Here is a 23,146-nt window from a genome sequence, read left to right on the forward strand (position 1 = left end):
ATTTTTTTTTTTTCAAAAACTATACAAGGATGGAATAGATTGCCTGCCGGTGTTGTCAAGGTCTTGTCAAATGATGTATTTTTTACCCTGTAGGAGTGACTCGACTTTCCTGTTTCTTTGTCCTTTTAGTTGTAGGGTTTTAGTTGTAAAGCCTGATGTCTTTTGGAACTGCTGTAATCTTTGCTGAACTTCTGTTGTTCTTTTCTTTCTTGCCTAGCACGTGTAGAAAAAATCTTTTGCGAACGTTTCTAACTGTTTGTAAACCTTTCCTCCCCACTGTAATGCCTTTTGGCGCCTGTGGGTACTGAATAAATAAATAAATGCTGGCCAGGCACCTATTCAGTTCCACATGCACAAGTGAGCCCCAACTTGAAGGTATTTCTCATCTCAACTGAGTGTTACAAGTGGACACTAAGCGCTACCTGCTATGGTGGCACGTAGTGGCTATGGTGTATTGCTGTTGAGCGTGAGGTTACGGGTTTGATTCCCAGCTGTGGCGGCCATAATCCGAAGGTGACACAAAGCAAAAACATTTACTTACTTAGATTTAGGTGTATGTTAAGGAACTCCAGATGAGCAAAATTAATTTGGAGCACCCCACTATAGTATAGTGTCTGTCATAGTCTGTGTGTTGCTTTGAGACATTAAAGCACATACTAATTTGATTTGATCTCGAGTAGGGGGACACCCAAGAAAGCTGGGTGGGGGCGGGGGGGGGAGTGTTGGAAGATCCAGGAGAACCATGATGTTCTGAGCAGGGCAGTAAGTATTGTATGATGTGTTCTGGTAGAGCGTTATGGCTCTCCCTCATGAGAGTTTTCTTTCTCAGCTGCAGCGCTCATGCTTTCACCAGTTCACATGATCTGTAGAGTATGGTTATTAGGTTTGCAGCTTTTCCAATGACTCACTTTATGTGTACCGTGCAATGACTTATTCCAGTGTGTTACAGATATAATGGCACCCCCAACTGCTTGTTGTTTCTCACCTTGTGGTGCCTGTCTTTTCCATCCAGGTATGCCAGTCTGTATTTCTGTTGTGCTGTGGAACAGGTGGACAACGAGCTGCTGACTCTTGAAGTAATTCACCGATATGTAGAGCTGCTGGACAAGTATTTTGGAAGTGTAAGTGCCTTCTGCTGGTACAGGGCATGGTTTTTGGTTGTTGGGTATAGTTATTTTGATTGTTGGACCAGTATCATGGAAGCTTGTCAATGTATACCTCATGACTGGAATTTCTTAATTATTGAAACAACTCCTGTGCTCCTGTCATGCTGCATCGAACTCTCTGTGGCAAATAACTTGCTAAGCCACATGCAAGTAAGTTCTGTTGCTATGAACCATACTAGGTCAGCTTTTAACCCCTTTTATGGCCCATTTGGTTAGTTGGTAGGCGGTATGGCTTGTTCTGAGTAGCTAAAGAGGGGCCTTACCGGAGGTAGTACTAAAGGGATCCAAGTTGGGGGGGCGGGGAAGGGGGGGGGGGGGGGACTGGCTGAACCCCTCAGAACTATGTCTTGCCTCCCTCCCTATTGCCTCCCTCCTGCCACCATGGAGTGCCCAGTGATGCCTATGCTTATCTGCACACCACTCGAAAATGGAAAATCATGCTCTTTGCCCCCGCAACAGAAAAATACTTGCATTGCTACTGGCCTTCAGCTGGCTGCGAGGCTTATCTTATATGTGGCAGCATCACGCGGATTGGTTGCCACTATGTGAAATTTCCGCACAGAGGGGGGGGATCTACGTTTTGTTTTAGGTGGGGGCAGCAAGAACATTTTTTTTTTTGTGTTGCGTCACCTTAGCTCTTGTGTAATTTTTACTCTGATTAAGTGACTTTTTTGCAACAAATGAAATTTATATGAGGTGTTACCTGAAAGTTCCTGGAGTGTTGTTATGTGGGAAATAAGAAAGTACGCACTTGTGCCATTAGATCTAGCTGCATGGGTGTCACACAAGTGTATCTATCAATGGCTAGGTGATAGGAAGATTCATTCACCGGCAGCACATGCTAGAGTGATAAAGTGTCAGAAACCACCTGTGTTTTGAAAAATGAACATAAAATTCACTGGCGATTACGATACTCCCTAATGCGAAATTAGAGTGCAGCTCTTTAGGTGTTTTGAATTCCACTGGTTGCATTTCTCATTGTTCAGAATGAAAGCACAAACACGGGAATGCGTGGCTCGCGTGGCGCGCATTCTCTAGTGTCGGTTGCGCAGGCAAAGTAGCGCTAGCACAATGCGTGCGAGGACTACACCAGTGCTTTGTTTCCATATATGGTATAGGTGGATGCCGTTGGCGACTTGGTGACGGCGCATACTAGTATTGCTATCTCGTAGTGGGTCGCCACCGTGGAGTCTGTCTCGTGCGGCATGCTCAACGGCTCGTGCAGGCTGACGCTCAACGCAGAAATGGGCAGCTAAAAGTTGCGCTCTAAAACATGAGCAGCAGGTTTGCATAAAATATTATGTGAAGTTGGGTAAATCCACCACATGGAAACTCTGGAAATGCTTCGTCAGGCTTACGGTGATGCTGCTATGGGACGCAGTCAGTGTTTTGAGTGGCATTCTCGGTTCAGGGGCGATCAAATCTCAGTGGAAGACAGCAAGCATTCGGGATCGCCACGCACGAGCACAACACCGGAGAATGTTGTGAAAATTGCAGAACTGATTTGAGAGGATTGTCGCCAAACCATTCATGAACTGTGTGAAATGGTAGGAATTGATTACGCGCAGTGCCAAGCATTTCTCACTGAAGACCTGCAAGTGCACCGCATGGCCACGAAGTTCGTTCCCCCGAGTCTTGACTGCTGATCAGAAGCAACGGTGCGTTGATGTGTGCAGAGAGCTTTGTGCCACTGCACGTGCAGATGCAACCTTCATCAACAGAGTTATCACTGCTGATAAATCGCAGGTTTTCAGGTACAACCCTGAAATGAAGCAGCAATCTTCCCACTGGAAGAGCCTGAGATCACCGAGACCAAAAAAACAAACAAAAAATGTGAGATAAATGAGGAGTACTACCAAAACCGTGCTCATTGTTTATGTTGATGCAAAAGGGGTAGTACACAGGGAATTTGTTCCCGAAAGGCAGACTGTTAATACAGATTTCTACTGTGACCTTCTCCGACGCCTGTGAAATGAAGTCTGCCGGAAACGACCTGAACTTTGACGTAACGAAAACTGGCATTGCATCAACGCGCCCAATCACACCTCCCTCAAGACCACTGATTTTTTGGTGAAGAACACCATGCAATTGTTCCCCATCTTCCCTACTCACCCAATGTGGTGCTCTGTGACTTTGCCTTGTTTCTGAAAATGAAGTTAGAAGGGTGTTGCTTTGACACCGTAGACATCATTCATCAAGAAGCGCAGAAGGTCCTCGGCAGCATTACGAAAAACGATATGAAGAGAGGTTTCCAATACTGTCAAACATGCTGGAACAGATGCTTTCAGTCCCACATGGACTACTTCGAAGGACACTAAGCCTAAACTGATGTATGATAACAATAAACCGTTCTGTACACCCAGTCCGGCAACTTTTGGATACCACCTCATAGTATATCCTAGCATATCAAATGCTAACTTCTTTCTTACTTTGTTTGGGAACCTATTTCTGAAGTGATACAAGTAGGCACATTTTGAAAAGTTGATATATCATCTTTTTCTACTGCTTAAAAAAGATTATTAAGATCAAGAATGTGTTCTTTTTGGTGGGGTATAAGGAAGGGGTTAACATTAATAGGATAGCCAGTTCACAGCAATTAATGGGCCTGTGCTGTGAGTATACAAAAACAAATGTTCTGGGACTACAGTTTGACTACAGAAAGATGATTACGATGGGCGCAAGTAAATGATGCTCAGGTTTCGACAGAATCCGAACCCAATCCTAAACAGTTGGGAGGAAAAGGTTGTTGGAAAACATTGTACATTACAGCTTTTGTCTGTTCAGTCAGAGAACATGTAGGGTGCATCAAGAGTTTAGGGGAAGATGTTTGCTAGGAGATAGTAGCACTCTGTCTACAGTGATCATTGAAAGAAATCTGTTGAAACAAATTTATGCGGGTTGAGTACATGTGGACTGTACAATTACTGTCATTAGTTTTTTGCTAACACAATTTATATGTCCAGGTGTGCGAGTTGGACATCATCTTCAACTTTGAGAAGGCCTACTTCATCCTTGACGAGCTGCTCGTTGGCGGCGAGATGCAGGAGACGAGCAAGAAGAACGTTCTTAAGGCCATTGCAGCGCAAGATTTACTTCAGGAGGTGAGCATGTCTTCCTTTCTTCTCGTTTGTTTTCTTCTTCCCTCACTCTGCCATCTGGAGGGTGGTTGGTTGACAAACCTGAAGCGTAGTGAACCACAGCCTCGTGGCCAGGACGTCAACGTACACTGACCGTGGCATTCCGTGGCATTTTGACATTGGGGGTGCATTAGGGACACTAAAAGAACAATTGAACAATGAATTTTTATTCACGACTGTCCATTCTTTGAAAGTTGCAAAGTGCACATTGTCCCCACTGAGTGGCCATGCTGCAGTCGCGACATGGCAGGTTGGCTTAATGGCTATAACATTGCGCTGCTGAGCTCGAGGTCGAGGGTTTGATCCTGGCCGCAGCAGCCACATTTTGATCGGGGCGAAGTGCAAAAATGCTTGTGTGCTTAATGTAGGGCTGCGTTAAAGAACCTCAGGTGATAAAATTAATCCGGAGTCCTCGACTACGGCGTTCCTCATAATCAGATTGTGGTTTTGCCACATAAAACCCCAGAATTTAATAAATTTAATTTAGTGCTACAGCCACTGACCAGTTTTTCGGACACAAGGTGCGGGAGTCTGCAAAAAAAAAAAAAAGGTCAAATGATAAGCAGTGGGAAAATAAAATTTTAGAGGGGAAAATAAATTTCTTTTCATTACAATTTAATGTTGTGCTTCAGTCTACTTGAAATTTGGTGATGGTGGAGGCTGCAAGGACATTTCGTGTTTGCCAGTGGTGCAACTTGATACTTGTTGTGAAGGGCAGGTGCACACAGGTGACCTTCACTGTGTGCACCTACCGCCTCAACACAAACGGTTGAGGTGGTAGTGCACAAATTCAGCTTGGAGCTTTCTGTCTACACACAGGTTTATAACTAGGGTTCAGCGTTTGTAAATTTTATAGTGTTTCTAAAATTTACCCTACTTTTTCATTTTTTAAATTTCCATTTAAAAATTGTATTTCTATTAGTAAATATGTTCTAGATGAATTTTCACCGGCTTATTTCAATGAATAATTACTTGCGTGGGGCTTACCGTTCTTCCTCTTTTTCTTTTTCGGTCAATATCTAAATTACTAATTTTGTTGACACTGAAACGCGCTTTATAACTAACTCCACATCCTGCTCTCTAGCACTGTAGTTGTATCCAATACAGAGAATAGCAAAGTTTTCGAGAAGCAGTCTGTAGCAAGGGCACAAGGCCATGCGGTGATGTGACTGTGCAGTAATTAAGAGAGTGCATGCAATATTTGTGCACATAGAGAGTGAGAATTTATTTGTAACATTATGCGTGTACAGACCTCCAATGTAGAATACAGAAAAAGAAAATGACGAGATAGATAGGCCCAGCATTAGCATCAGGACGCTTGCTCAATTCATCCACTGCAGGGGCTGCAGTGCGAAAACGGGAAGGACCCAGGCTAGGGCTCTCCCGACCCTCTGCCTGCACCCCCTCTCCACTTCTCTTTTTTGTTGCAGCATTGAACATATGGAAACATATAAGAAACAAAAAAAAAAAAGATAGCCAAAGTGTGTTTGGGTGGTTGGCTGAAGTGTAACTTTGACCTTGCCAGACTCCTTGCATTGCAGCAGGGTGCTGATTGCGGTCGTAGCTCTATAATAAATTTGGTTTAATGGTTCCTTTTCAGTTAAAACGGAATTCTTGAAAAAGAATTCGGCCTACAGCTTTTGCTTTTCTTTCTCTCTTTGTGCAAGAACGCTGAACCCTATTTATAACCCATTGCATCCAGTATGGGCACTGACAAACTTTGTAGGTGTGCCTGTGGTATTTGCTGGCTGGATGCCCACGGACCTGAATGCCACATCCACAGCAGTCAGACTGGCTGGTGCAAGTAATATTAGGCCCGATCACCCACGAGTCACTCGTACAAACATATCAGTGGCAAACTCCGATGTTCTTGCTGCCCACCACTGCACTGCCCAGTGGTTAATTGTCATAATGGCCGCACAGCCATTATCATTAGGCATAACCAGTGCAGCCTGTTTTGTGTCGAGTCAACACAGATTTGGTTGAAGCAGCTGTAAGCCAATTGGAAAGCTGAAAAATTGCCTTGCCAACAAAAAGTGATGGTAAAGGTAACAGACTGAATCGTGTCAGCATTGCTCACGGCCACCCTTTTTGACATTGCATGCATGGATCACGTGCAACAAATTGAGTGAGGTTTTCAAAATTTCAAAATATTGGGTGTTTGAAAAATTGGTCAGGTACGATTTAAGAAATAGTGCAGCACTTAGCACAAATGGAATGACTGCAAATTGTTAAAAGTGGTGCTTCCAAAATTTTCAGTATATTATTACCGTGCCAAATTAATTTGAAAGTAGTTCACTAACATTTCGAGACTTCATTACTGAAAGTTTTGATTTTGTAGTATCGTGGCCCCATGGTTGAGAACCTAGCTGAGTAATTTGGGGGTTAAATGCCCACAGCTGTCAGTTACCCACTGGTCAAGATGGTTACAGGAGTTCTCCACTTCATTGTAGGTGCCATAGGTGCACGAGTTCCAGCGGCTAAGATAAACAGTTTTTATTATGTTCTTGTCTATGCCTGAAAAGTTCAAACATGTTGTTCTGTGCTGACACAACCAACTGCACCAACGATGAAGATGACAGCTGCATTGCCTAGCATGGGAGCCTTGCTTGTCGAGGGAAACATGCTTTACTGTTGCATCTAACGGTTGCATCGTCCTACCAATGCCATGACTGGCTGATTCTTTCTATGAGAGCGGCTGTGGTGGTTAAGCCTTCTGCTGCTTTCACAGTTTACATACATGTGTGAATTGCAGGTTTGAACTTCCAAGGCATAGTCAAGAGCGGACTGTATTTTCTTGTGTAGCACCTGCCCTTGTGTAAAACCAGCCAAACTCCTTTTGAGGTAGAAAATTAGAAAAAGAAGTTTCATTAAAGATTGTATGTTATTTGCACGGTGTTTGGCATCAATTGAGCTTGTCGCTAAATGTTGTTGTTGAAATGTCTAACACCATGGACGGGACTGAGGACAACCATCTTTGGGAGTGCTGATGGAGGTACTAAGCTCCAGCAGGAACGATGGAGAATGCACCAGAAGTTGGACAGTGATCCTGAATTTAATGTGTGTTGTCTAATGTTTAATGTGTAGTGTCTAGCTAGTGTTTGCATTATATAGCATGCATCTGTGGTTTTAGCGGGTAGCCATATGCCAGCTCATGTAGAGAACCACCCTTTGCCAAGATTCCAAAAAGAAAGTGCAGGTCTTACATGAGTAAGAATGGAAATTGTTATATCTGCAGCTGGAATGCATGCACCAATGAGTGGACTTCGGGCCAAAACTTTAAGTCTGGACCTATACTGTTTAAGAAAAAGTCCTATTTCAAAAATTGTCACTGCATGGGCTGCATCCCCCTTTCCAAAGAGTGCACCTCATTCGCTGCAGCGGCGTGGTATGTGTTGCGCTATGTCCACGCGGTATCAGTGTCGTGAATAGAGGCATATTAGGATCCTCTTCAGTCTGTCAGCTTGGCCACTGAAAGGGGTCCTGAACCATCCCTCAGGCTTGGTGAAAAAAACGCAGTCCACGGATAGCATATGCTGCTCTGAACATTTCAGCCAAATTTCACATTTGTGCACAGCGTGTGGAACTCACAAGTGGAGTGCTAAGTCATGTATTTCTCAAACACTCCCTTTTCAAACGAGCCCTTCTTCTCGCCTGCTTTGAATCTGCTGGCTGCATGCAAGATTCCCATAGACGGTTGCTATTGACTGATAGCTGACATCAATCAAGAAGGGTGTTTGGATCAGTCCACTTCTTCCTACTGTTACTGCGTATATTTATTGAAGCAGTTTAATAAGCAGGCTGAGGTAAGCGAAAATCTGCTTTCGAATTTCAATAAGAATTATGTACTTCTGAAAGAAGCCGACAATCGTCTCCTCATGCTTGGCGGTGGCCGCTCGTGTAGGAATTAAACTTAGGCCACCCTGGATATCGGTGTTGTAGCCATTGGGTCTCGCTAATTTCGATTAGTTTTGAACACTCAACTAGCCTCGAGCCACGCAAAACTTAAGCTCAGACCACACGTATGCGTTCCAGTGCGTGCTCACTTCTGGGTGCTCCTGGCTAGATGCCTTGGCAGACATTGCTTCATATTGAGCTATTGACAGGCCTTTAAAATGTGCAAGTTGGATGTGGCTACTATGTGTCGGTCAAGCTGGTGCAGGACAAAGCAGGTCCGCACTGTGTAGCACAGCCAGACTGGAGCACATGAGCGCCAGCGCTCACCCAAGTTCTGTTGCGCACAATGCAAACGCTTCGCATACGCACGACAGTTGCATGTAGCTGCGGTCTACTATGTAGTGTAGATGGCTTTGATACTGCGGCCACCGCAGGGTGCTGCAATGGGCCTGCTCACTGAGCACACTGCAGCTCGCTGAGGACAACCGAATTTGGTGCATCTTAGGCGGCATAATTAGAAATGTGGCGTCTACGTGAGCATCCAAAATCAAATTTGAGCTGTGGGTCACCATGATGTTCAGTAAGCGAGATGTTGTGGGCATGCCCCGCTTCGTCGTAGCCTTCGCAGTGCGAGGCATTGAAGAAGGAGCGGCAGCACTGCGAAGGGGATCAAATGTGATCTTTGATTGCCGATAACTGAGTCTGCTGAACCGCGTTGAAGTACTTTTTCCTGCCAAGCATTTCTGAAATAGTGTAGTTTAACTTCAAATGCATTTCTCGACTTCGATAAAAAGTGCTTCAGGACCCCTTTTGAAGTGTCAGCGGCATCACAAAATTCACATCCCAGTGCCCCGTATGTTGTCTTGTGTGCCTTCCACTTGTGTTTGTATAAGTTTCAGCACTCGGTCCCCAAATTTTCTTTTCTGGCTTTCTTAGTACTTTATCACCATAGAAGACAGTATGTGTTAATGGACTCTAATGTCTAAGCATGCTGCACTCTCTTACTCCGTTTGACTTTAAGGGACACTTAAGAGTGACACTAGCTTAAATTAGAATAGTAAAATATTGTTTTGTACAACTGTACCCTTACTCATGTAGCAAGAAAGGGTTGATTACTACTGGAGAAAATGAAGGCCAGGCTTGCGCTTAGCCTCATTGTTGTGTGGCATTGTGGATTCCAAAGTATTTTCTTGTCTTTCGGCAATTTTGGTGTCAAGAAAGTTATCGAAATTTGGTAAGTTGAGTGTTTGGTTTCTCTAAGATGCAGTGTAGTCCGTCGTTACTGGGGAACAATTAACTAGACCCGAGCGAATGCTGTCGTGACAGCAAGCTGGTGGGCCATCAGGGTGGCTGTGCTACACGTATTTTGTTCTTGCACCTTTTCTGGCTCACCGAGCCCCTTCTATCAATACAGATGGCAGTTTTGTAATTTCAGAAACGCCATCTACTAATGAAGCTTAAATTAATGTTCCTCGGTAGTGTCCCTTTCAAGTTTGTTGTGCCAGGCTGAGCTGCTAATGCTGTTTTTCTCCTGTCCTCCTCCCCAAGGATGAAGCCGTTGAGAACGCCCTCAAAGAGTTTGGACTCATATGAATCTGATGTCTTTTCTTTTAACGGTGGCAACATCGATGTGGTGTTTCTCATCTTGAGAGTGACACTTAAGCAGTCTACTCACCTGCTTTACAACCATTTTTTTTTTCACTTCAATCTTCTGGACTTCCTTTTCATTTTTGAAAGTGTTTGTTTCACAAACTATGACATCTTTTGTGTATTGTTTTGTGAGACATTTAACACAAGTGGGAAGAGATGCGATGCCGAACAAATTTACTCTTGTCTACTCATTACTGTTAGTTTTTTCTTAGCAGTAAAACTGAAAGATCTGTTTTGAGTTTGTTTTCTTATGTTTAGTGAAGCGTTACTGTATGAGAGAGGAGAGACAATAGAATCTGTTACATTCCTTGGCAGCACTCATGGTTGGTAGCAGACTTCAAAGCTCTTCAATATCAAAATGCCATTTTCAAGGCCCTGAAAACCCTTCAAATTTTAAAAGAAACACTAAAAATATCTAAATGTCATTTATAGCTAAGCTTACCAAACTTTGGCCTTTCGGTGATGAAATTGGTGTAGTCCAAAAGGGAAGCCAGTCGAATGCAGTTAACAGCACTGCGGTAGTTGTTGGTCGTTGCTTGCGCTGTAAGCCCTTTTCGAGAACTTTTTCATTTGTGTGCAGGAATAGAAAAGGAGAGGGGGGTTTTTTTCTTTTTGATGCTGTCAAATCTAATGTTGCTGTAGTCCTTGAAATGCTTTATCAGGGCCTTGAAAGTTCTTGAAAACGTTTGTACTATATTGTTGCAATACATTTTAACTGCTATCAACTCTGTGTACTGCCAGTTACTGCAGATAAGTTGATTCCAGCATTTAAACCTGCTTGTATTTCAGTGGCTTGCTCACAGAATGTTTCGGACATTATTTAAGCAATGCCTTTTCGTCCCGGTGTTGTTGATTATTGTGTTCTCCTGCATGCGGTGGATTGCTTAATTTGTATTGTGCTGTGGTGGCCTCCAGTGCATGAATGGTGGCGGTGCATCTGTACTGGAATCTCTGTGCTTCAGTGAATTTAGCGCTGGCGTTTTTCAATGCTACCTACCTTTGCTTGCACTTGTGCTGTTTAACCCTCATGTACATAGGCAACCTAGCCTCGCACTTTGTTCCTAACATAGCACAGATTGTTGTGACTGTATGTACTGAATACAATGAGTTTTTATCGTAATTAATGTGAAAGTGTTGCATATATTCCACATCATACGAGTGGAATTGGTAGTCTAGTGTTGCTCTGTCATTTGCGCAATGTAGTGGGCCTACAAGCAATTTTCATGGCATTCGTCCACCTGCCCCAGTGGCTTAGTGCTATAATGTTCATTTGTTGAGCATGAGGTGGCAGGTAGGATTCCTGACTATCATGGCCACATTTTGATAGAGCGAAATGCAGAAATGCTGATGTACTTAGATTTAAGTTCACAAAAAAGAACCTCAGGCGGTCATAATTGATCCGGAGTTTCTATTTTTTCATCTCATTTCATTTATTTGTTATTCATACATGAATTTGTACAAAAAACTGTTGAGCCTGTAGCCAAAGGCTAGTGTGGGCTCAAGTCAATATACATTTATTAGCAGCTACAGAATCTACTTTCAAGTGATAAAACTTAAAACAATTAGCCGATCTACCCACTATGGCATCTATCATAGCCCCGGTGCACCTTTGGGACATTCAACCTCATGAATCAATTGAACTAATCAAGTTTTGTGAAAGAGTTGTGCGCATGGAGCTATGTGAGCAGTAGCGGTGGCAACAGAACCGTCTGAACGTGTGTAAACATACTCACGATGGCATTTGTCTGTGAAGTGTTGAACCAGCCGTTGCAATCTGTATCACTATTATATTCAGCGACTGTGGCTGGAACAGCATAGCCTGAGTCGCTTTTGCACCATTAAATCCAACTTGACTACGATTAAGGCGAGTCGGTGAGCTCAGTACTCCAACTTAAGTTGCCTTACCCTAGTGTGGACCTTTTTTCTAATTTGTAAGTGCACATCACAACATTTCACATCTGCCTAACTAATTATGGCACTGGTAATCGTTGAAATAAAGATGAAGTGCAAATTGTGCACACTAGCACTGCTCCACATGGGTTCAACATAGGAGTTGCATCTACATTTTCCATCTCATAAAAGAAAAGAAAGGAAAGAAGAACACATAAAAGATGTGAACACATGCTTTTTAGAGAATTGCCTAGGCTGCCACGAGCTTGCCAAACTGCCATGTGGGCAAGCTAGGTGTACAATTAAGAAAAGGGTCTGTAACGAACATAGCAGCTAGAACTTCATACTGACTAGCCAAACTGAAAGTTAGTTCTGTACCGAGCTGCAGGTTTATTAACATTTATTGGGCTCATGTGCCTTGTGTGATGATTCTGAGCCTAAAACCTTCTTTAGCAGTGCAGCCATCGTATGGAAAGCTTGTGTTAACACACTGATGACCCTTCTACGGTGTTTATGAGCAATTGAGTCATTCTTATGTGAACCATTGGAATCTTGCTCACGACACTTGGCTTGCCACAAATTTCAGCTTTGAATCTTTGAAGTGGGCTTGGGTAGGAACTGTTAGTGAACATTTAAAGGGGACAACAAGGAGCAACACTGAATCTATTTTGATTCGTGAAATATTTTTTTTTTCAAGACCCAATTTATGCCATCTGGCAGAAAAGGTTTGATTGGCGGATGAGAAACTGAAGGCCAATGTTCTTGATATGCTCTGAAATTACAGCGTTGGCATGTCAGTGCGACAATGTGCTCAAAGCATTGTTGCACATTCGGCTGTTTGCATAGCAGAAATGTTTCTGAAAATTTCCAGGTTTGGAGTCGTCGCTTCTTTTAGAGTGAGTTTTGTCTAAGTCTTTTGATCACTAACCAGGTAACTGGGCCCAAGCACATGCATTCAAGGTGCAAAACATCATGGTGAGACTTGCTGTACTACTATCCTAGCAGGTCTGTGCTGTGCAGTGAATGCTGTGTAGGTTGTGTCGGGCAACCAGAAAAAGAAAACTAGAGGAATGGGGGGCTCCTCCTTTGTTCGTCTCTGATTACTCTCCACAATGCGCTGACTGAATAGAAGCTTCACGAAAGTATTGGTAGCACATAGTGAATGAGCCCTCGTCCTTTCTCTAGAATACACAACCAGCTCTCGTTACTGATTGACAGATGTGAGCCCTAGCCTTTGGTGCACTGCACGGAATTGGTTAGATGGAGTGTAGCAAGAGTCTTCCTTTCTTGCATGCCTGCTGGCTTATAACACCTTCCCTCATAATAGGTGTGATCTGTTTGTTGTTAGAGGAGTTTTATTTACCAGATATAGCATTTTTTTCTTTATTGTCCATTTTAGGGAATTTGTTACAGCCTTAATTTACTGTTCCTTTATCTTGGACGACTTTTTTGTCAGCCTCGCATGGCACAAGAAAAAAAAAAGAAAGGAGTACAAAACGACAACTCTTGAAAAGTATGAGTTAAAATGAGCTTCACTGGGGAAAGTTGCAGCAGCATCATAGCTTGTAGTGGCAGATTGCCTTTACCACTGCAATGCTTTCACAACAGTCTGTGCTATTGAAATCATCATGCTATTTCTTTTTACACTATGTATTGAGAGAGGCACATATTTATAAATGATGAAGGTATTCATGTCGCTCTATATTAAGTGGCAGAGACAGTATGCTTCTCATTATTATGATAGACAAAGCCTGCCTTCAGCCTGTTAAGGTCACATGTTTCGACAACACTTTGCAAGCTTTACCAAACTGATGTAGGCTTCATCAGCTAGCCTTGAGGGATAGCCTTGGCATTGTTATCTTCATCATGAATGCTCTCTATTTGCACAGTCATGGGGAGTATAATCTGATTAGCTTGTGTCCAAGGGAATACCAGTTGCCCACATACAGCACTTGTGGTTACAAATTTATTGTAAGAGCATGGTAGATTTAGGTAAAAAAAGAAATGAACACATGGGCTCTGAAAGGTGTCTTTCGAAGAAGCAATATAGGTTAAGCAATACGTGTCAGTGTTTGCTCTTAGAGCATGGTTGACATTATACTTCCAAATGAATTCCGAGCTTTTAATTGCAGTTAAACTTGGGTGTTCTTGGATTCTGTTCTAAACAGAAACACGAAAAAAAGAAAAGAAGGAAGACGTCTAAATTATGGTTTGTTGATTATTTGTTCTGCCTCTTGAAAGCAAGTCACAGAGCTGAACTTCCCATGTGTATTTTGACTTGTTCTCAGATAGCACCTTAAGCCTATTACTTACAAAGGCTTTTTAGATAATTGAGCGTCTTTCTTCAGCCATATGGCCATGCACCTTCCACATCAAGTTGATTGATCTGACATTTGTGCGTGAGATCACAGCTTTCCGAAGACTGGGTGCAATAGGCATTGGTTGCAGGCGACAGTTGCCATGGTGCTTTTTCTATCCCCTGTACCCAACAGAGCTGTGCTTTGTGGATGTTGGTTACACTGTTCTGGTAGAGAATGACGGAGAAATTGTAATCGTGCAAACCTTCAAATGTAGACAAACCGGTGAACAGTTGTACATAGCGCACAGGCTTTCTTTACAGTAGTGCGAATTTCAGACAGACTCGCAGGATGGTCTCTTAGAAGCTGAAATTTGGTAATGCAAATGATTTTGCACTTTTTAAGGTCTAATGACGTTGCAGCTTGAGTAAGACTGTTTAAGCTGAAAACTTTATTTTTCTTTTAAGTTTGGTGCATGACATCTGGCCTGTCGGGGCCACCCTGCATGTTGTGTTGTATAGTATCCAGCTAAGCAACAAAATAGCCATAGTTAAGAAAACACACGTGAGGCCAGCATTGGCACGGGCCGACATTTGTTGTTCACAGTACCTGTATTTAAGTGACCATTGCATCTATTGTTGAAAATTTCGTCCATGATGACAATCGTTTTGCACCACAAATATTGCGAGCTTTCCGGGGAAAGGTCTTAATTCATAAAAGTGCTTTCATCATGTTCTTGACGTTTGACTTTCTTTTTAATATATATTGCATTCATAATCACTGACCTTGGAACATTGATGTGATTCTGTGTCACACAACTTTAGTTTTTAATAGGGATGGGTGACATCAACATAATATTTAAGCCTGGCATTAGGAAGGAAGGACTTCACGAGCAGCATTTTCAGTTCTTCTAGAAAGGGTTTCTCTTAGACATTCTGATTCCGCTATAGATCTGCAAGACATACTTCTGAGTCTGATAAAAGCATTGTAGGAATAAGTTGTAATTATGGATATGTCCAAATGTAGTAAGCAGGCATCTTTATTAATACAGCTACCTGTTAGTATGACATGACACTGCAAATACCTAAGAAGGCATGTTTAAAACGAGAACATTTTTATACTGCAACATTTTCTTGCCTCTAAGGCAGCTCATTGAGTACCTATCAAGAAATGTTTCATATAGGAGGAAATAAAATCTGTCAGGATTGTTGAAAATTATTGTCCCTTTCTGAAATCCTGCAAAAGATACATACAGTATTTGCTATAATCTACCGAGTATGTTAGGGAATCAACTGATAGTCTTATTAGGATTTCATTCTAAATGCTTAAAGAAAAACCTGCCATCCACTAAAAGTGAATTTTTTTCAGCCAAAAAAGCCTAAAATCGACTATATCTACCAGCAGATCCGCTCAAGAAGTAACAATGTTTACAAGACACGTTGCCAGACATCTTGGCTGGACTGCTTGCTGAATAATCTGCCTTATATTGCCTTGTGCACTTAAGAGTGATATACTTTAGAAGTCATCTTGTCTTCATAACTTCATGGTAAACATTGTTCTGATAAAGCTGAAAAAAAAAATCAATGCAGCATATTTAGGTAAAAGGACAGGGAGAGAGAATATAGTAAAGAGAACTATTTAAATATATAGAACTTGTGAGCCGAGGGATCCGTGCTTGCTAAAACACCTCTGGGTTTTGACAGCGGAGCTGTTTAAGCCGGGCGTAATGTGTCTGCTGATTCCAAAAATGTGGGCGGATCCTGACGGTAGTGCAAAAAGAGTCCAAGCGCAATGGCACATACCCCTGTGAACTAGTGAAGCTGAGCCTGGCTAAGTCTAGATTAAGCATGGTTGGGACTACTTAAGCTTAGTCAGTCATCGATAATCCAATCGATAGCCAATCAATAGCTAGTATGGAAAATTCCAGAAAATGCTGGGGATGACTTGGTAGTGCTTAGCCTAGCCCAAATACGTGGCCAATACCTTGTGATAGTCAATCGATAGCCAATTAATAGCTAATCGATAATCGATCAATAATCAGTAAATTTCTGAAAATGCTGGGGATCGCTTGGTAGTGCTTAGCCTAGCCCAAATACCTGACCAATACCTTGTGATAGCCAATCAGTAGCTAATCGATAATTGACAAATAATACCTTCCGGCAAAAGGCTGGGGATGACCTTGTAGTGCTTAGCCTAGCCCAAATACGAGGCCAATACCTTGCGATAGCCAATCGATAATCGATCAGTAATCATAAGTTCCGGAAAATGCTGGGGTTGACTTGGTAGTGCTTAGCCTAGCCCAAAAGCCAGGACTAGCTAGGTGCCCATAAGCTCCACTGTCTCTTTAGCATTGCTGCCTCCAGTGCAAGTTACGCTAATTAAAAAAAAAAAAAGCTTGAAAGCTTATTTTCTTTTCATTTTCTTTTTTTAACTATGAGCTATTCTTCTAAGGAGCCATCGTGGGCTCTCTTTTGTAGCATCCTGCTAAAGTTACTTGGGCAGCAGGTGTTTGCTTTTGCAAGTTTGCTGTTGTGTCCCGAAAGCTTCAGACCTCTGAACAGTGAGAAAAAGTTATCATCTTTGCCTTTGGGAGGTTGGACTATGGGGAATCCATTCCTCTAAGAAAGTACCTAGTATCAAGCACTTATCATTCGCAGCTTTTTATTTCTGAACAAAGGTTCTACTCATTTTTGTGCATCGTGAAACATTTTCCCTTCTGCTAGCATTTGTTTGGTGTAGTGCACTTGCAGCAGGCAATCTTTTTGGACTTGCATAACAGCTCAAAAAAACAAACAAAAAAAGCCTGCTTTGTCATTTCTTTTGTTTTCTTCTTTCCTTTTCTCGTTTTTCCCCTACCCGTTTTTTAAAGGACGAAATGCTTGAGACTGGCGTGCAAGACTAACCAACGTTTGTGCCTGACCTGCACTTCCCATTCTCCTTTCCTGCATAGTTGGAGCTTGCTTTTGTGCCCACGCTGAATAACCGATTCCCCCCCCCCCCCCCCTCATCCTTACATCCGCCATTTGTTTTCTGTGCTACTTGAGCAGAGTTCTCATTTTTGCCTCTAACAAGCAAGTTGTATCGTAGTTTGAGAAGCTGGAGCACAATTCTCGAAGATGAGGATTGAACAGTTGATGTGGTGGCACAAAGCACTTTGGTTCATTACTAAGATAAGACCTTCAGTGCTCCGAGCCCGTAAACTAGCCTTAGAGAAACTCATTTAATTAAAATGACATTTTGGGTGTCACTGTGCGACAGTACGGCTGTGGTTGAGGAACTGCAGAAAAGGCATGTTACATTCTTCTAACCTGTGTGCATGTGTTTGGATTCGGTAACACTTTTGATACCTGTGTTCTTAGCATTTTAGGGAGGCTCGAATGTTAAGCGTGCATCCATAGTCTACATAATCCTTATTGAAAAGCCAGTACGCCTCTCAACCTCCACATTGAACAGTCTGATGTGATCATACCAGATCCTATATATTTATATGTTCTCATATGATGATGCAAGATTGTTGTGTGTTCTTAATATTGGCAATGTCAAATACTACATAAAAGTGATGCTTCCTTGTTTGGCACTGAAATTTTGTTTTGAATGCTTTAGCATTTATACCAAGTTTTTCTGCGAGAAGGTTATTGGCTTATTGGTTCGGGACAATGCACATGGCATTTATACAAGCTTTTGAAGTACAGGCTCAGTGAAAATAAGAAATCAAGAGAAGTGCTGTAAAATCGCAGAGACCTGTTTCTTAAAGTTGATCAATAACAGTGCTTCTGTTGCCCTCAAGGAATATTTGAAAATTAAGTCTTATGAATTCTAATTAGAGAGAGCACATATCACCAAAAGTTATCTTAATCTTAGCTGTGATGACATTGGAGAAGGAAAAATAAAAATCTTAGTTCTGTTCTAGCCAAGTGTCAAGGTGGGAAGAAGTTTTGATTTATCACACCTTTATGGCTTTGATGATGCACAAAATTTTTTTCCCTCAGTAAAAATGCTCATCTTGGAATGAAGAGATGCAGTTATTACTTTAATGCATAGTTCTGACAGTGTGCCTTAAAATCTCATATTTCATTTTTTCAATACCCGTTAGTTTTGCTCTCATGGTTAGGCCTACACCCGGCCACAAAATACTATTGTGGGGCATGCAAGTGCTGGACAGAATGCCGTGACTTCCAGCAACTCTCTCCTGCTATTGGCAGCATTTGCATGTACACATCTATCTGGATGTGCAGTTGTAACTAATATCTCTGGGTAGATTGAGACAGCGTAGTTGTTAGTCATATTGAACTCGTAATATTTGCTAGAAATTGGATTTGAATATTAAATGAAATGCTGAAGATTTCTTCGCCTTACACACCTTCATCTTAAGCACTATATTGCACTAAAATGGAGATGCATCTCGCAACGCCTGTAACGCCTTTCACCACAGAAAGTCTGGCAAGTCGGCAGCTTGTATGCTAGAAACAGGGGAAAGAGGGTAATCTCATGCACACTCATATGGCAATGGCAGTAATAGAACAAATGATTTTCTTGCCATGTCATTGCTACTACTGTTTACAACGGGAGCAGGAAACTAGGCACGAGGCTGCAAACATGAAAGGAATTGTGTGCGCAAATATGTATGTTTATCATCTTGCCAGAAGGTGTTCATTCGTCTCTGCTGATCCTTTTGTGGTCGGGTGTATGTAGCCTATTGGAAAAAAAGTAAGAACCATGCAACCGTTGCCAGGCAATGGCCGACTAGCCCAAAGTTTATTGAAATAAGCTGTACAAGCTGTGGCACCGATTCTCACCAAATATGATTTATCACTAGCTTTCTCACATTTTTGTAAAAGTTATGCAGTTGGCTACAATTTGTCATTATCCCTCTGCAGTTCCTCAGCCGTAGTAGTAGGTTGTCGCATTTCATTCTGGCCATTTGAGTCATTTGTGTTGTTTACATGGCAGAGCATTTTTTTTGTCATCAGTCATAGAATTTTGCATTTGTCTACCTTATTGTCCAGATGCACTTGCTCTGAAGCAGATGTGCTGTTGTTTACTTTGCTAAAACAGGTGTTGATGGGGGAAAAAAAGCTGTGAGGGTCAGTGCAGTTCTAATGGGCTGAGAAGATCCTTTCGCTGGACATTTGTTTTACTAGTTGTGCAAAGACAATGAGCACATTCTTCCTCATATATTACTTTTAAATTGCTGGATCTGATTAGGCATAGTGGATTGTCTTCTGCAAATTTAATTTTATGCAAATATGTGAATGCAATTAGATCGGCTTTTAAATAGTATATGGGGGGCATAGTGTTGATTGCAGTAGTAGTTATATCAGCTATGTTTAGCAGTACTTCGTGGGTGTTTCACTTATTCTTTAGTCTTGAAGCCCTATAAATGTGTGCCTAGGTTTATGCTTAACTTTAGTATGAGAATTACCTTTATTTTGCTTTTGTGTGAAACTGTCTAATGGTTGATGAGTCTGCTCTTTTTTTTTTCTTTTTTTACTCACAGTCTTCTAAGTATTCTAATTTCTGGCCCAGTACTGGGTTTGCCTCTAACATTACAATGTGAATGCTGCACTAACCAACTAAATTTCTTGGTTAAAGGCTTTGGCCCATGCCCATATTGTTTATAACTGCCATTGTTAGCACTTACTTTTCCCACATTGAAAATATGGGACACATGTTTTTTCTTAATATTTATCATATGAAGCAGTCAACCTGAAAGATGCTTGATTTATATGTGACAAATACATGGCTGTTTCAATGGGTTACACTTGCATTTAAGCATACCAGATGCTTCATGTTAGAGCTGTGTACATGGAAGTGCTTAGTGTCATTATGTGCCTGTTATCTTTCCTTGGTAGTGTAATAGTTTGGTGGAATCTTTCAGGAACTTGAGAGTAGGCTTTCATTGTACGTTCTGAATGTTGTGCTTCTTGACATGTGACAATCTTTTTCCGGGCTCTCTTTTTTTAACCATGGCACACTTTCTTGATTATAAATTGATGTGTTAAAATGTTTTGTCGTGTAACTCTGTGTAAAAACAGTATTTCTGCTTTGCAGATTTCTTGTAATATTTATTGCGAGGCTATATATGGGAACAAAACATGAAACTTGTCATGACCTTACGCCATTAAACATAGAGGAAGTTACTGCTAGGAGTGTTGTTAAGTTGGTCGGCTGCTCGCAGCATTAGCAATTGTAGGTAAATGCTCTTAGTACTGTTAACTAATGATAGCATTGGTGAGATGTTGGTGGGCTTTTCTGCACATAACTTGATCCCATGCATTCTTTTTTTTTTTTTTTTTTCATAGAATTACTGTTGCGCAGGCACGGGGCAGTTAATAATGCACAAGGAACTGTGTACAGAATGCACTTCTCATGCTTCATTGTAGGTAGTCACGGACACATTGTCATGTTTAAAAAAGCAAGCTGTTATGTAGTGCTTGTGACAATCATTATAACAGTGGAACAGTTCTGGGAAGCATGAAAATTATTTGCTGGTGCTATATAAATGTGCAGATTACTCTAGAATGTTGCTGAACACAATCGCTGCTTGCAGCAAGCAGTACTTTGAGATAGCACAATCAACGGTAACGTAATAAAAATAATTTTCTTGCATGGAGTAATAGTGGTGTTACGCGTGCTTATTATAAGCAAGCACTCTTTAATCATGCATGGTGCTAATGTATCTAATTGCCTGCTCGTGGTCATTGACTCGTAATCATTTTTGAACGTAGCGTATTCTTAAAGATTCTAATAAACGTTTATACGGTTATACGCGTGGCGTGAAGAGTCTGTCATTCCAATTTGTCTTCTCAGCTAATACATAGTGCTTCACTTTGTAGTTCTAGCATTTGTGCATTGTGCACTTTACTGGTGAGTTGGCATTTATAGCCTTTGCTAATGTGATCTGGCGCTGAATATCTTCATTTATTGAAAATGAGTACTATTTAATCTATGAAATGCACCTCTGCCCTGTGCATGACCAGGTTATATTTTCTTTATAATGCTAGTTTATTATTCTCAATCTGTGGAGCTAAAGTCTAAAAACTATGATGTAAGTGCAAAGTACAATGCGAGTTATTTTTGTTGAGATTTTTGGCGTGTCCATTGAATGCTGCTCAAGGCATATTTGCTAAGGCTTGAAGGTATTCTGCAGTGACGTTTGTTATTGTTGTCTGCAAACATAGTATACAGGTGTAATGTACGGTGTGCATATGTTGTGTCTGTAATACACTTTAGGTATTTAGCGTACCGCACTTAGTGATCCTTCTGTTGCACCCTCTAAAGCTCATTGTTATAGTGGATCAGTTTAAATGCCTAAATAGTGCACATTGTGTGCACCGAGTTATTGTGTTCTGTCAGTGTTTTGAATTCTGCTTAATAAACTCGAAGTAGTGAAAAAACTCATGTCTGCTGCCAGTTTCTTGTAGCACTCATATCTCGTTGCTCATATCTCCATTGTTCATTCCGTTTGGTTGCTTGCTGGCCAAGCACACTGCCTCCGTTTTTATTTTCATGACTAAATATTATGTGTGTGCTTACAATACACACATACACATGAAAACAGAAGAAAAGAAAGAAAGGGTGATGGGGGGGATGGTACTTTGTGGCGGAGTGCAGACTACTTGTTTCTTGTGTTGACTGCATAGGATGTCAAGTTCAGAGGTTCAGAGATGACCTTGTAATAAATTGACATGAGAAAGAAAATCAGTCCAGTGCATTCATTATTGTATCTTGTTACATCCAGCAATGCAAACTCTGTTTTCAGCAGCATTTATTAACTACAGTTGCAGCAAGCACTTGTAGGTTGTTATGATAGGAGGGATGCTGTATTTTCTCTCACCAACTCCATGCAGTGCCACAAAAGTAGCTGATTGCATTAGCCAATCTCTAACAAGAACAGTAAAGTCTCATTAATTTTATGCTGCTAATTCCTGCTGATGTGGTGCTAACTGCGTGAAAGGATTAGGGATTAACTGTGCACACTGAAAAAGATCTGCTCACTCTTAGACATGCAGCTCGTTGTCATTCCTGACTAGCTGTTGCGACTCATCTTTCACTGCACTACATGGAGTTCTAGGATAGATGGATAAAATTCAGGAGGTAAAATTCACAAACTTGAGGTAATAGGAAAGCACAACTTGAAGCGTATCGGCGGTGTTTTACTGTAATTTCTTAGTGAGATCTATTTCCACATGCATGGAACACGCCTGGTGTGCAGTGCTGAACTGAAGCAGTTGTGGAAATTAAGGTCCATGTTGTCAGGACATGTTTGTATCACCTACACCTTCACTATCTCGCTGTTTCACTAGCAGCTGTATGTGGATATCGAGGTAGTTGCTCATTGTGCTCTCGAAGGCAAGAAAGTAGCAACTGCAGCTGTATTTCTGAAGGTTGTTCAGGATAGATATGCGGTACCTACCAAAACTTGGACGAACATTGACATAAATCATTTTAGTACTTACGTGGGGACATTCTTTCTTTGTTGTCATATGGCTAAATGGGTAGGGGTAGTACTTGGTTTTGCAAACTCTTAGCTGGCACAGATAGTCATATTTACCTGAAGCTTCTCGTGTTTAATGCCAAGTTGTGAAAAAGCTTGGCTTACTTTGGGCTTCTTGGTATGTTGCGTTTGTGTCTTGTGGCCTGTTCTTACCAGAGAGGCCTTGAAGTTGTTATCTGATCAAAATTGCATTTCATTTAGTAAATAAAAGTGCCCAGCTGTCATTGCTTTCTAGTTCCTAGACACCTCTAGTAAAGTGGCTTGCCATTTTTTGCATGCATGAAAGTTACTAAAAGGGATGCAGGAAGCATGGGAGGTGTCTAGCTGGGCTAAGCCTCTGCCTCCTTTGACACGCGCCTCCTTCGACACATGGTCATTCATTGTGTAGACATGTTGCAGCGAATGACGTCATGAAGGTGCAGCGGTGCAGCAATCCCATGCCGTGCAGGCAAAAATAATTTGTACACGATCCACTGACAATTTTTTTTCAGAAAGATATACTTGTCCAGGTTTTCACAGGTTACTTGGCAAAAATTATTTTTCATAGCGGTTACCAACAAAGAAGAACAGAGCTGCCAATGTTGATTTCTGCTCTTTTTGTCTGCACTATGA

General features: G+C 41.7%; 1 protein-coding gene across 3 annotated transcripts in view; it reads left to right on the forward strand.

The window, feature by feature from the left end:
* LOC119441704 (AP-1 complex subunit sigma-2) overlaps positions 1 to 23,146 on the forward strand; it is a 37,156-nt gene that overhangs the window by 8,373 nt on the left and 5,637 nt on the right. The window contains exons 3-5 of one of the 3 annotated variants that reach the window (XM_037706300.2): positions 1,013 to 1,121; positions 4,130 to 4,267; positions 16,907 to 21,434. In XM_037706300.2, coding sequence (XP_037562228.1) covers positions 1,013 to 1,121; positions 4,130 to 4,267; positions 16,907 to 16,939 — 280 coding nt within the window. In that variant the 3' untranslated portion in view covers positions 16,940 to 21,434. Of the gene's footprint in view, positions 1 to 1,012; positions 1,122 to 4,129; positions 4,268 to 9,748; positions 13,713 to 16,906; positions 21,435 to 23,146 lie in introns of those variants that run through there. The other 2 variants (XM_037706299.2, XM_037706298.2) reach the window with 2 other exon arrangements.

This window comes from Dermacentor silvarum, chromosome 2 (assembly GCF_013339745.2).
Source record: "Dermacentor silvarum isolate Dsil-2018 chromosome 2, BIME_Dsil_1.4, whole genome shotgun sequence".
Classification (NCBI taxonomy): domain Eukaryota; kingdom Metazoa; phylum Arthropoda; class Arachnida; order Ixodida; family Ixodidae; genus Dermacentor; species Dermacentor silvarum.